The sequence below is a fragment of the Taudactylus pleione genome, unplaced genomic scaffold (assembly GCF_031769625.1).
Source record: "Taudactylus pleione unplaced genomic scaffold, aTauple2 ptg000517l, whole genome shotgun sequence".
In the NCBI taxonomy this organism is placed as follows: domain Eukaryota; kingdom Metazoa; phylum Chordata; class Amphibia; order Anura; family Myobatrachidae; genus Taudactylus; species Taudactylus pleione.
The window spans coordinates 6775001-6788279 of NW_028284919.1; the positions used below are offsets into that span (position 1 = coordinate 6775001).

The following is a 13279-nucleotide window of genomic DNA, read 5'->3' on the forward strand; positions in this document are numbered from 1 at the left end:
TATAACCCATAACTGCCCCCTCCTACAATTTTATTTATGTGCCATAACTGCCCCCCTCTGCAGTTCCCTCTTATACAGTGCCCACAGTAGTGGTCCCCCCTATGCAGTGGGCCCCAGGAGTAGTCCCCCCGCTGCTGTGCCCCCAGTGGTGCCCCTTATACAGTGCACCCAGTAGTAGTCCCCCCTATGCAGGCCCACAGTAGTGATGCCCCCTATGCAGTGCTTCTTATACAGTTCCCCCTGTAGTGGTCCCCCCATGCAGTGCCCCCAGTAGTAGTCCCCTCCTATGCAGTGCCCCCAGTAGAGGTCCCGCCTATGCAGTGCCCATAGTAGGGCCCTTTATATAGTGCCCCCAGTAGTAGTCCCCCCCCTATACAGTGCCCCCAGTAGTGGTCCCCTCTGATGCAGTGTCGCCAGTAGTGGTCCCCCGATGCAGTGCCCCCAGTCAGTAGTGGTGTCCCCCCCCCACAGTAGTGGTCCAAGTAGTAGTCCCCCCCCAATGCAGTGCCCCCAGTAGTGGTCCCCCCCCCAGCAGTGCAGCTAAAGACACACACGTACAATAAAAAAAAAAAAAAATTCACTCACCTGAATCCCTGCTCCTGCTCCCGCCGCCATCCGTTCCTCCGTCCTCCCGGGCCGGCCCGCTCTGAAGTATGGGAGAGACGTCATGACATCTCTCCCATCACCCATTGTGGGAGCCGGAAGATGGAGCTCATGAGTGAGCTTTAGCCCGGCTCCTGTAGTGGGCGCAGCAGCCAATGAGAGTCTGTCTGACTCTCATTGGCTGGCTGTCGAAACAAACACACTGCTGCGGGCACCGGTGTGTTTGTTTCTGTGTGTAATGCAGACTGCACTTACTGCAGTCTAGACTACAGTAACCATCGGCGGGCCACAGGGAATGGCCACGGATTGAAGACCCCTGTGATAGAGCAAATACTGGATCCAAGAAAAGACAAACCAAATGCCTATATAAATAGGTATAGACAGTACGCATTCTATTATTAAGCAGTGTACCGCATTTATAAAATTTACTATACTATAAAGGCACTTGTTCTCACTATATATAATATATTATTTTTTGCTCAATGAACACATTTCCAGGACAATGTACATGTCTGCAAATGATCTCTACTGACTGTATCTCAATTTCCCTTCATTCCTAAATACAGAAGACCTGAGACAGTAAAACTAATCACTAACCCAGGAGTTCCCAACCACGGTCCTCAAGGCACACTAACAGTCCAGGTTTTAAGGATAACCACACTTAAGCACTGGTGACTTTTAAAGTACCTCAGTTATTTTGATTTAACTATCTGTGCTCAACCATGGATATCACTAAAACCAGGACTGTTAGTGTGCCTTGAGGACCGAGGTTGGGAATCACTGCACTAACCTTTCAAATTACTTCTCTTGAACATACTGAAATAGCTAAACACAAGTCAACACAGCAGCAAGATCTGTGTACTGCACAGCATCAGTCATCAGTGTATATTATGGAATCCTAAATAACATCTGATCAATCTCCAGTAGATGTTTATTTGGTTTGGCAGCTGCCGACCACATAAGAAATGCTGGCCAAACAAAACTGTCTAAAACACTATGTGTCTGCGTGGCTTAATAGTTTTTATGGTGCCTACAGACGCATAGCAATGTGCTCACAGTCAACCGATGTGTACGATTTCCATTGAAACTCTCCCCGGCAGCTCTGCACACGATTTGGTGTCCAATCTTCATACGATCTCTCCTGCATCCAGACTTTTTACAGTGCGTCGCGAATGTCAGATCTGCCCTACAGTATGGCAGATCTGACGATGTGATGTACGACCAGGGGGACGCGCATCGCATCGTGATTGTGGACTCACGATTTGGGCATTTTTTACATGATCTTTCGTTCCAACGCGTCGGAATTGGCCAGATCGTGTAAAAAAAAAAAAAAAAATCGGTACGTGTGTAGGCACCTTTAAAGATTTTTTTTTAAACTTATTCATTAGAATTGTATTTCTGACTATAAGGAAACCTGCCTGATATATTTTGGTATATTCATAAGGAGAGGTAACTAGCAATATATTTTTTCATTACAAAAAGAAATCTTGCCAAATCTTATGACTGAACAATTGGAAATATAGATACTACTCTATTCTAACAATAACAACAACTCTGAAGCATATATCAATGAATGGGAATCCGAAATTTCCACTGTTTGTGGTGGGACACATTTGCACGAATAAAAGGGAAAACATCTCCAGAACACAATATTTATTTACTTTAATGTCGGCCATTTCTGTTCATCCCCATGACCTCATCTTCGTACAAGAGAAGGTGTGACTTTACATGGCACAATTACTTTTGCCTATGTATTTAATTTTTTTTGCCAATGAACTATTCATTTATCCAACACGATAACAGTGTTTGCAATTTACAACAGTGTACTTTCTTTGTCCTGGTAAAATGGGGAGACAAGGGAAACAGAATTTGACAGCAGATAAGAACCACTTGGCCCACCTTGTCTGCCCCATTTTTAAACATACTGTTACCTCAACCCTTATTGATCCTTACTTCTTCTGAAGGATATCCTTATGTCTATCCCATGCATGTTTAAAGTGCTCTACTGTCTTAGCCTCTACCACCTCTGATGGGAGGCTATTCCACTTGTCCACTACCCTTTCTGTGAAGTAATTTTTCTTCAAATTTCCCCTGAACCTACCACCCTCCAGTTTCAGAACATGTCCTCTTGTTGTAATACTTCTCTTTCTTTGAAGAATGTCTCCTTCCTTTTCCTTGTTAAAACCTTTTATATATTTGAACGTTTCTATCATAGCATAATTGATCGCTCCCCATTGAAACCTATAGGGGCTATATCACTAAGAGAAGGTTTTTATGTGTACTAAATAGAGCCTTTAAGCTTGCAGATCCAGTATACTGACCCAAGGCAAGCATTGGGGTTAGGTTAGGGATTACGGTTAGGCACTAGTGGAAGGATTAGGATTAGGCACTAAGGAGGGAGGGTTAGGTTTAGAGTGCGGGGAGGTTAGGGTTAGGTCCCGGGGCAGAGGTGAGGGTTAGTGGTAGGGAACTTGCCTATTAGTGTCGGGCTTCTGGCAGTTGGGATGCAGCTGTTGGTATTTTGACTGCCGGGATCCCATACCCAACCCGTGTGTATATTAAAAAGTGTATATTAAAAATATATATATTAAAAAATCACCCCGGCACTCCACAGTATGGAACCTACTGGCCTGGGTGCCCTCAGAAGGTCTAGGAACCAAAATAAAACATGCAAAAACCGCGGCACTCACAGGGCTGACTAAGAAAGACTCACGACTCCAACATGTCTCTGTTCGACGTTTCAGTCAGGACGACTTTTATCAAGAACATGAAACGTCGAACATACATACACACACATTGACCCTATCTGTTATTTTTTGCTTCTTACAGGTGTACAAATCCAATTTTTTTTTTTTTTTTTTTTTTTAATTTAGCTTTTCCAATCCTGTAAGAACATTTTCTAATGGACACATGTACAGTTGTATTATTCCCTATTCATTGTTTTAACTACAGAGCGTAGGTCGACTGGTGCATACAAAAAGAACAAATAAAGCCTGTCACTGCATATATTGATGATAAGGCAGGAGAAATAAGCATGGTCTGTCTGCAGTGGCAAGGTAACACAGGATTTCATGGTCATTTAAATATATGACTAATACACAATAGGATTCTAATGCGCAAATTCTGACCATTTTTCTCGCATATTTAACCTGAATCCCCCATCAAGACATTTTTGCTGACTGTTTAATATTTTCCTGTGCAATATATAATCACTTATAAAGACATGAAAATAAGAACAAATTAGGGATGTGCAGGCTCGGATAGGTTCGGATTTTTTCCCTCCAAAAAAACAGAACTCAGATAGAGGCAAAACGTCATCTTGCATGGACAAAGGTCATCATCATCAGATGGAGGCAGTTGAATGCCTGAATATAATAAGAAAAGGATCTACACCTACGGATGAGCTTCTTCTACCGTATTTACAGATGAGCAGAATTACAGAGTATTTGTTAAGCTTTAATAAAACGGTCCATGAGATCCAGCCATCACTTTCTTCAAAAGATTGGACAGCGGCTTTTGAGCACAAGATAAGATCTTTGATAAACGGTGTGAAACAAATTATCTCGCAGAATCCAGCTGCAAACTGTATATCCACCTGCGGTCTTCAAAAAACGGCACGTGTCTTTAAGTGTGATGAATGTACAGTGGAGGACTGTCAGATACCTGTGGAGTGTCCACTTGAAGATATCGACGTATTAGAGTTGACAAAAGCAAACATTTATTGCAGCGTGCCCTTTCCCCTTCCTGAGTACATAACCGTAACATGGAAGTTTGCTAGAAACATCAGGGTGACTGATATGAGCTACTTCACCAGTATTTATACAGGACCAGACCTGCACATTCTAATTGAGCCTATGCGATCATTCCACCAGGGGACATATGCTTGTGAAATAAAGGATGAGGATAACGATGTAATAGCGGAGTCCTTTTATTTCCTGAAAGTGACCCAGGGAGTAGCAACGGAAAATGCAGAGCTAGAGAATAATTTCGATGACGTCCTGCACACAGACATCAGTGCTGAGCCAAAGCAGCTGACACGGGAACATGTCAGCATAGAAGATCTGATTAAAAATAAAATATCAACGAATATCCCAACCTGCATCACCATCACTGCAGTGATTGCACTGATCTCCTTTATGCTAACTATAATGGTAATATATGGATTTCGCTATGCAACTAATGTTGAAAAAGAAACGGACGAAGGCTTTGTTTGACCGACACGCGTAGGAGTTCATTCATCAACACCTGTTATTACAAGGTTTATCCCACAAAGACTGTTTGCTTTTAACATCCTGGCATAGACTCTCTCACTACAAGATCCCCGGGACCTGACGCAGTCCAGGCCGCATTATCTCGCTAGACCGCACCACCAGAAGTTACATCAATCCCGGAAGACACTGCGACCACCTGGCGAGGTGCCGCATTCTCTACTAGCGGCTCATATAGCACGGGCTGCCCATCTAGTCTCCTCTGCAAATGGCAGAGTCGAGCCCCCAAGAGACACGCTCCCTCATTCTGCATTTGAGGCAGCATTCACCCTCGAGGGCACTGCAGAAGTTAAGTGGCTGTATAGTCAGCACCATCGACTGCAGCCAGAAGAAGAAATCAACAAGGTAGCAAGAAGAAGATTGAAGATTTATCACAGGTGGAGCATCACCAGGACTTTATAATCCACATTTACTGGAGGTGAGGGACGCCCACCTCTAAGCCTGGTATATCCATATGGTACCCCTTTCCATGCTACTCCCCATCATCCTTGAAGGACTGTGACTCTAATAAAAAGGGATTTTCTTTATACCATTTTCTGTTATTGTTTCTTTTGTTACATTACCTTTAATAGCATATATTTATAGGTCAAATAGTCACACAGTACTTTGGAATTGAATATTATGGGGCACATATTAATTGTAGCATTTACAACTAAATTGACAGGCGCAGGTCACCAGGTATTTTATATTATTGTTTTTACCAAAGAGAGCACACAGGACCTCCCCATCTAGATCTGCAGCCACCATTTACAGTGAGCGCTGGTGGAACCCCCTACATTATTAATATTGTTGAATTAAGTACAAAAACAGGCCTACTCCTCCTCGGTCAGCAAGCCTGTGCCCGGGGCTTTCGAGTGAGCCTAATATCCCTGCTCCGATCTGCTGCCACCCTGGGGGAGGAGTACCCAGCCGACAGCTGCTGTACACCTGGGCCATGCCTGGATCATGGAAGATGCTAGGTATCCAGATTTATGTGAAGCATCTATAAAAAGGTAAGCTTAATGTTGTTATATTTGTTCCTGACAAAAGTTTGATTCATAAACTGAAACGTTGAACTTGAGGTTCTTGTGGACCCATTATTGAAATTTCAGCGTGAGTGCAGTCTGCCTGAAGTGTTTGGGCACCCAGAACGCTGGTGTTGTGTTGAATGTCATTATATATATTATATACACACACACACACACACACGTTTGTGTGTATATATAGCGTCCTGCCCAATTTCAAAGGGACAGAATGCGCACTGCCCTTTTGGCGGTGCCACGCTGAAACAACATGGCGTGTGACATCCCCACCCGCAGGCCGCAGTGTCCCGTAGGTGTGAAAAATAGTGGTGTAGCGATCACCGCTGGTGGATAGATGCGCACGACATCTATTCAGAGACAGGTTAGCTTGGGGGCAGCCCTGCATGTGCGTAAGTACCAGGCATGCCCCAAAGCACCCCCCCCCCACTCCCCATTTCTAATCTTTTCAGACTTCTTGCTAAGGCAGTGATTGCAAGGGGCACGTGCCATGAACATTAAGTTTGCCACAGAGTGTGATCAAATTTTGGTCACCGCATGACCTATTTTGATCAGGGAATGAGATTAGATTATATTATATATATATATAATTTTATTTTTTGTCTATTTTTTTAAGTGTATTTTTTCTGCACAATTGTGTGTTTTTCTGTTTTATCTAACCTTAACACCATGTAAAAATGGTGTCAACTTTTGGAGAACAGTTTGGAGAAGAGAAAAGTTTCTCTTCTCCATGAGTAGCATAGAAAAATAGAATTTGATGGCAGATAAGAGCCATTTGGCCCATCTAGTGTGTCCCATTTTTAAACATATTGTTACCTCAACCCTTACTGATCCTTACTTCTTCTGAAGGATATCCTTATGTCTATCCCATGCATGTTTAAATTGCTCCACTGTCTTAGCCTCTACCACCTCTGATGGGAGGCTATTCCACTTGTCCACTACCCTTTCTGTGAAGTAATTTTTCCTCAAATTTCCCCTGAACCTACCACCCTCCAGTTTCAGAACATGTCCTCTTGTTGTAATACTTCTCTTTCTTTGAAGAATGTCTCCTTCCTTTACTTTGTTAAAACCCTTTATATATTTGAAAGTTTCTATCATGTCCCCCCTTTCCCTTCTCTATTCCAAAGTATACATATTAAGATCTTTTAGTCTTTCCTGGTACGTTTTGTGGTGTAGACCTTGCACCATTTTAGTTGCCCTTCTTTGTACAGTACATTCTAATGCAGTGGTCCCTTTACCCCACATGGGGTAAAAATGAAATTCCTGGGGGTAATGGACGGACAGCCGGGCATGCATATGAATTCTTCTATAATACAGAATGATTCATATGCATGCCCGGCTGTGCCGCAGGGAGGCTCTAAGCGGGACGCCTGCTGAGATGTTATTACCAGCGGGCGCCCGGCTCCTTCCTTGCAGCGCCGCGTTAGCCGGAGGCTGGAGTTCTCTTCTGAAATCCAGTTACCAGCTCTCTCCATGCGCACTATGGGAGAGACGTCATGACGTCTCTCCCATAGTTCAGAGGAGCAGCCGGGTGGACATGACGGCTGCGGATGCAGGAGCGGGGACTAAGGTAAGTGTTTTTTGGGAGTTTTTTTGTACAAGCGGCTCTACAGGGGCACTATATGGGGGCACTACTACAGATCTAATGGTGTCCAGCAATGCATGCCGAGACAGTGCACATTTGCATTCTCAGTTTACTCGCTCTGCAATGCTACCACCATACAAATGGCGCCCTGCCTCTTAAAGACGGTGTGTATGCACTTACCAATTGTTAGATAGGACGGCGTATTGGCCGGATGGCCAATCCGTCGTACTTGTGTATACCCATCATAAAAAGTAGTCTTCAAAATAACTCAAGGGGCTTGCTTACCAAACTGCAAAAATTGCAGAAGAAAGCAGGTGCTATTGTCTCCACCTGTATTGTCTGGCTCCCTTTTCTTCTGTCTACATATCTCGTGCCTACAAATTCATACATATCCCTATTATCCTTATCTATCTTCCTTATGACTGCCCTTGGTAAACATAAAAAGGTCAAAGCTAAACCCCCATAATGCTACTGAAAATAATAAACCATGTACAGTACCAAACATTTTCGACTTCCATTAAATACACAATTAACTACACTACAAATATTATATATGTTGACATACAGCTGATCATTTATTTTCACTATCAAACCAAAACAAATAAAGATTTGGTTGATTTGACCCTTTCAGTCTCAGAGGCTTTAAATTGTGAGATCTTCAGTACAAATTTACTTATTCTGAAGTAAACTGTCAAATAATCATATTATGGGGCATGGTATAATTTGTTATATCGGCAAGAAGAAATTACGATCACCCGACTGTATTAATGCTGGATAGCAGCCCACCCCTGCGATGTGTTAGAAGTGAAGCGATCTCTAATGTGATCACTTTCTGTCTTCTTCTGGACCCCACTGCACATACACTGTTTGCTGACCATGCATTTGTGCGAGCGCTCATTGCCGTGGAGGGTTCTTACAGATCCCTCTCCCAATATCTATTGAAAAATGTGGCTTATAGGCTACAATGGCTAGCACCACGTGGAGATGGCATTAGCTACTGGGGCCAAGCTCTGGAATTCGAAGCATACTAGCACTTGATATACCCAACCCATAGAAACCTCCCATAGAAACCAAGAAAGGCTACCGCACACCATGATCATTACAAAGCAGTCGGCCAATATCTGCTGCGGTACTCCCAAAAAACACCCGGGTGGGCGGTTGATTGAGATATATATATATATATACACATATATAAAAATTAAAAACAGAAAACTCAGCACTCACCATTGTTAAAATCACTCACAATAATAAATAATGGGGTTTTGGTTCATGGATTGATCAATGCATTTAAGCCTGCAGCACTCATCACGGGACCCCATTTCTCTGCAGGTCCTACACTATATATCAGTTTTTTGGGTTTTTTTCAGTTTAAACTCTGTGATAGCAGCTACCATGTTTCCATAAATATGATACAGGTTGAGTCTCCAATATCCAAAATGCTTGGGACCAGGGGTATTTTGGATAACTGAATATTCCGTATTTTGGAATAATTGCATACCATAATGAAATATCTTGGAAATAGGTCCCAAATATACACACAGAATGCATTTATGTGTTATATACATCTTATAAACACACCCTGCAGGGAATTTTATACAATATATTCAATAATTTTGTGGTTCAAACAAAGTTTGTGTACAGAAATGAAAATATGAGATATGGTAAGAACTTACCTTTGTTATCTCTATTTCTACGAAATCCATAGGGTTCCACAGGATACCTTGGGGTATAGGTGATGACGTCAGGCATCGGGCACCATAGAGTTAAGTTTTCAGCCTCCCAGGATGCACTAGGGTCCCCCTCCTATAGCCCGCCCCCGAGCCAAGGCATCTCAGTTACCTACCAAGCCATAGGCCGGAGGAGGAGAAGGAAGAGAGAGAAGAAAGATCTGGACACACACAAGAATCACATTCTCACCAGAGGGAAACGAAAAAAAAACGGTGACCAGAGTAAAGCCCATCTGCAGCACAGGAGCGACAGGGCAGGAGTCCTGTGGAACCCTATGGACATCGTAGAAATAGAGATAACATCAGGGTCCATAGGGTATCCACAGGATACCTTGGGGATGTCCCAAAGCAGTATCCTTTAAGGGTGGGGACGCTCCTGTGCTGAAAGGAAAATCTGCCGCCCGAAGGAAGCATCCTGAGAGGCAAAGGTGTCAAAAGCGTAATACCTCACAAAAGGTATGGACAGAGGACCACGTGGCAGCCTTGCAGATCTGGACTGCAGATGCACCACGTCAAGCTGCCCACGAAGGACCCACAGACCTAGTGGAATGTGCCCTCACAGAGGAAGGAACTGGAAGGCCTTCATGAAGATAAGCCTCTGAAATAGCCATACGAATCCAACCTGCCAAAGTTTGCTTTGAAGCAGGCCAACCCATTTTACGGAAGCCATAGAGGACAAACAAGGCGTCCAACTTCCTAAAAGAAGAAGTGCGGTCAACATAAATCCTTAAGGCCCGCACAACGTCCAAAGTGGCCTCACCCACTGAAAGGTCAGGTGAGTTAAAAGCCGGCACAAAGATTTCCTCGTTGATGTGGAAACTTGAAACCACTTTGGGAAGGAATCCAGGACGAGTGCGCAGCACCGCCCTGTTCCTATGAAAAATCAGAAAAGGGGGTCTACAGGAGAGAGCCCCTAAGTCAGAAACACGTCTGGCCGAAGCAATGGCCAGAAGGAATATTGTTTTAGCTGTAAGCCATTTAAGGTCCACTGAGCCCAGTGGTTCAAATGGCGGTCCTTGGAGAGCTCTCAGGACCACAGCCAAATTCCAAGGAGCCACTGGTGGAACAAAAGGTGGCTGAATGCGAAGAACACCTGCATAAAGGTGCGCACATCAGGGAGTGCAGCAATCCTACGATGGAACCAGACTGACAGGGCAGACACCTGCACTTTCAGGAAAGCAAGGCGAAGCCCATAGTCTAGCCCCACCTGTAGGAAAGCCAACACTCTAGACAGAGAGAACTCCCGAGGGGCATAACCTCTCAGTCTACACCACTGGAAGAACGTATGCCACACACGATGGTATATCCTTGCAGAGGATGGCTTCCGAGCTCTTAGCATGGTTTGCACCACAGAGCTGGAAAACCCCCTGGACCTTAACATGGCTGTCTCAACAGCCACGCCGTCAAAGACAGCCAAGCCAGGTCCGGGTGAAGACAAGGACCTTGGGATAGCAGGTCCGGTCGCAGTGGCAACCGCAGAGGAATGTCCACGGACAGACTCTGGAGGTCCGAGAACCTGTGCCGTCTGGGCCACTCGGGAGCTATCAACAAGAGTGTACCCCCTTCCTGTTTGAATTTCCGGATTACCCGCAGAAGAAGGAAAAATGGTGGAAAGAGATCGGCAGACTGGAACGTCCACTGGACGGACAGAGCATCCACCAGAGACGCCTTTTCGTCTCTTGTTCGAGACCCGTACACCAGCAACTTGTTGTTGTGCCGTGACGCCATGAGGTCCATCTCTGGAAGACCCCACCTGTCCACCAGAAGTTGAAAGACGTCCTGGTGCAAAGACCATTCTCCCGGATGTACATCCTGCCAACTCCACTTCCCAGTTGAGGACTCCCGGGATGAATACTGCTGATATAGCGGGGAGATTGCGCTCCGCCCAGACCAGGATGCGGGACACCTCTGCGAGTGCTGCCCGACTTCGGGTTCCTCCTTGTCGATTTATGTAGGCCACGGTGGTGGCGTTGTCCGACTGGACCTGCACGGGGTGACCTTAGAGAACCCGATGTGCCTGCTGGAGAACATTGAAAACCGCGCAGAGTTCCAAGATGTTTATTGGAAGCTCCTTTTCTGCCTGAGTCCACCTGCCCTGCAACAAGTGTGGACCCGTGACAGCTCCCCAGCCCCGAAGACTGGCGTCCGTTGTTAACAGGACCCAGTTCGCCACCCAAAATGGGCGACCTCTGTTGAGGTGGGTCGACCACCAGGCTAGAGACAGGCGAACCTTCGCAGTGAGCACAATCGTCTGGGACTTTAGACTCTGAGGCCGTCCATTCCATTTGGACAGGATCAATTGCTGCAGAGGTCTGGAGTGAAACTGGGCATATTCCACCATGTCGAATACTGACACCATGGAGCCCAGCAACCTCATCGCCGAGTGCAGAGACACTCTGCGACACTCTAGACAACTGCGCACCCTCAACTGCAAAGCAGAGATCTTTTTCACCATCACAAAGATCCGCTGCTGCCTGGAGTCAAACAAGGCCCCGAGGTGCAGAATCCTCTGAGACGGGATCAGGGTGGACTTTTGCCAGTTTATCAACCAGCCGTGACGTTGCAGCACTGCAATCGTCAGATCCAAATGGCGTAAAAGGAGCTCTGGAGAACCTGCCACCAACAGATACGTTAACATGCGGATTCCCTGCATCCGCAGGTGAGCCGCCATGACCTTGGTGAACACTCGTGGTGCTGTCGCCAGGCCAAAAGGTAGCGCACGGAACTGGGAGTGATCGTTGCGGATTGCTAACCTGAGGAACTGCTGATGGCGCAAAAGAATAGGGACATGCAGGTAAGCGTCCTGGATGTCCAATGACACCATGTAATCCCCAAGTTCCAGCACCAGAATGATGGACCGTAGGGTCTCCATCCGAAACAGAGGCACCCTCAAGGACTTGTTGAGGGCCTTGAGGTTGAGTATAGGACAGTAGGACCCATTGGGTTTCTGCACCAAAAATAGATTGCAATAGAAACCCTGGCCCCTCTGGGAGAATGGAACAGGCACTAAAACTCCAGCCTGGAGCATAGTGTGCAAAACCTTACGCAGTTCCAAGGCTTTGTTCCGTTCTAATGGAAGGCCTGTGGTGAAGAACCGGGATGGGGACCTGTGCCGAAAGGAGAGGGCATATCCGTGAGAAACCACCTCGTGAACCCAATTGTCTGTCGTGGTTACCGACCAACGCTGGGCGAACTGAAGCAGGCGGCCTCCCACTTTGGGATCCCCCAAAGGGAGGCCCGGACCGTCAGGCCGCAGGTTTGTCATCTGACTTAGGGGCCGGACGTCTGGTACTCCAGGCCCGTTTCCTGGGCTTGGCCGATTTCTTGGGCCCAGCCTGACGGGGAAAAGACTGTGCTTTAGGCCTACCCTGGGCCCCGTAAGGCCGAAAGGATGACGTGCCAGAATTTGAAGGGACCGCAGCAGACGGGAGACATGCAGATTTGGCTGCTGCCAGCATAGCTACAATTTTGTCCAGATCCAGACCAAATAGGACTTTTCCATTAAAAGGTAAAGTTTCGAAGCCCTTTTCGGAATCAGCGTCCGCTTTCCAAGATCGCAACCATAAGGTGCGACGAGCAGCAACAGCTGCCGAAGAAATCCTAGAGGTGAGGATACTGATATCCAAGGCCGCTTCATTGATGTAAGTGGCCGAATCCCAGAGATTGCCCACCAACTCGGCCTGTTCAGCCGAACAGTCTGAGTCCAAAGACCAAAGACGCCTCCAAACTATCAGCCCAGCGCTCCATAGCTCTGGCTACACAACATATGGCCATAGCCGGTCTGGATGCCCCCCTCCCCCCCGCAAGGGAATAAACGGACTTTAGGCAGATTTCCACCTTGCGGTCTGTAGTATCCTTCAAGGAGGACATGGAAGGCATGGGCAAGGTGGCACTTCGGACTAGGCATGTCACATGAGAATCCACCTGTGGAAGGGATTCCCACTTAGAAAAATAATTGTCAGCAAAAGGATAAGCCACGGCTAAGCGCCTCTGAGGCTGATACCGTTTTCCGGGGTGTTTCCACACCTCCTCTAAATGGTCTACTAACTGACCCGAAAGAGGAAACACTGTGGCGTC

General features: G+C 46.1%; 2 protein-coding genes across 3 annotated transcripts in view; one reads left to right on the forward strand and one right to left on the reverse strand.

The window, feature by feature from the left end:
• Nucleotides 1-13279, reverse strand: part of LMBR1 (limb development membrane protein 1) — a 187529-nt gene that overhangs the window by 156172 nt on the left and 18078 nt on the right. The gene's annotated exons all lie outside the window — the stretch shown is intronic.
• On the forward strand, nt 3927-4817 carry LOC148501538 (sperm acrosome membrane-associated protein 6-like). The gene has a single exon (XM_088450379.1). The coding sequence runs from the start codon at nt 3927-3929 to the stop codon at nt 4815-4817; it is 891 nt and encodes a 296-aa protein (XP_088306505.1).

Excerpts from the sequence above, each read along its gene's own strand:
- LOC148501538 (XM_088450379.1), top strand. The coding sequence starts at position 3,927 with ATGGACAAAGGTCATCATCATCAGATGGAGGCAGTTGAATGCCTGAAT.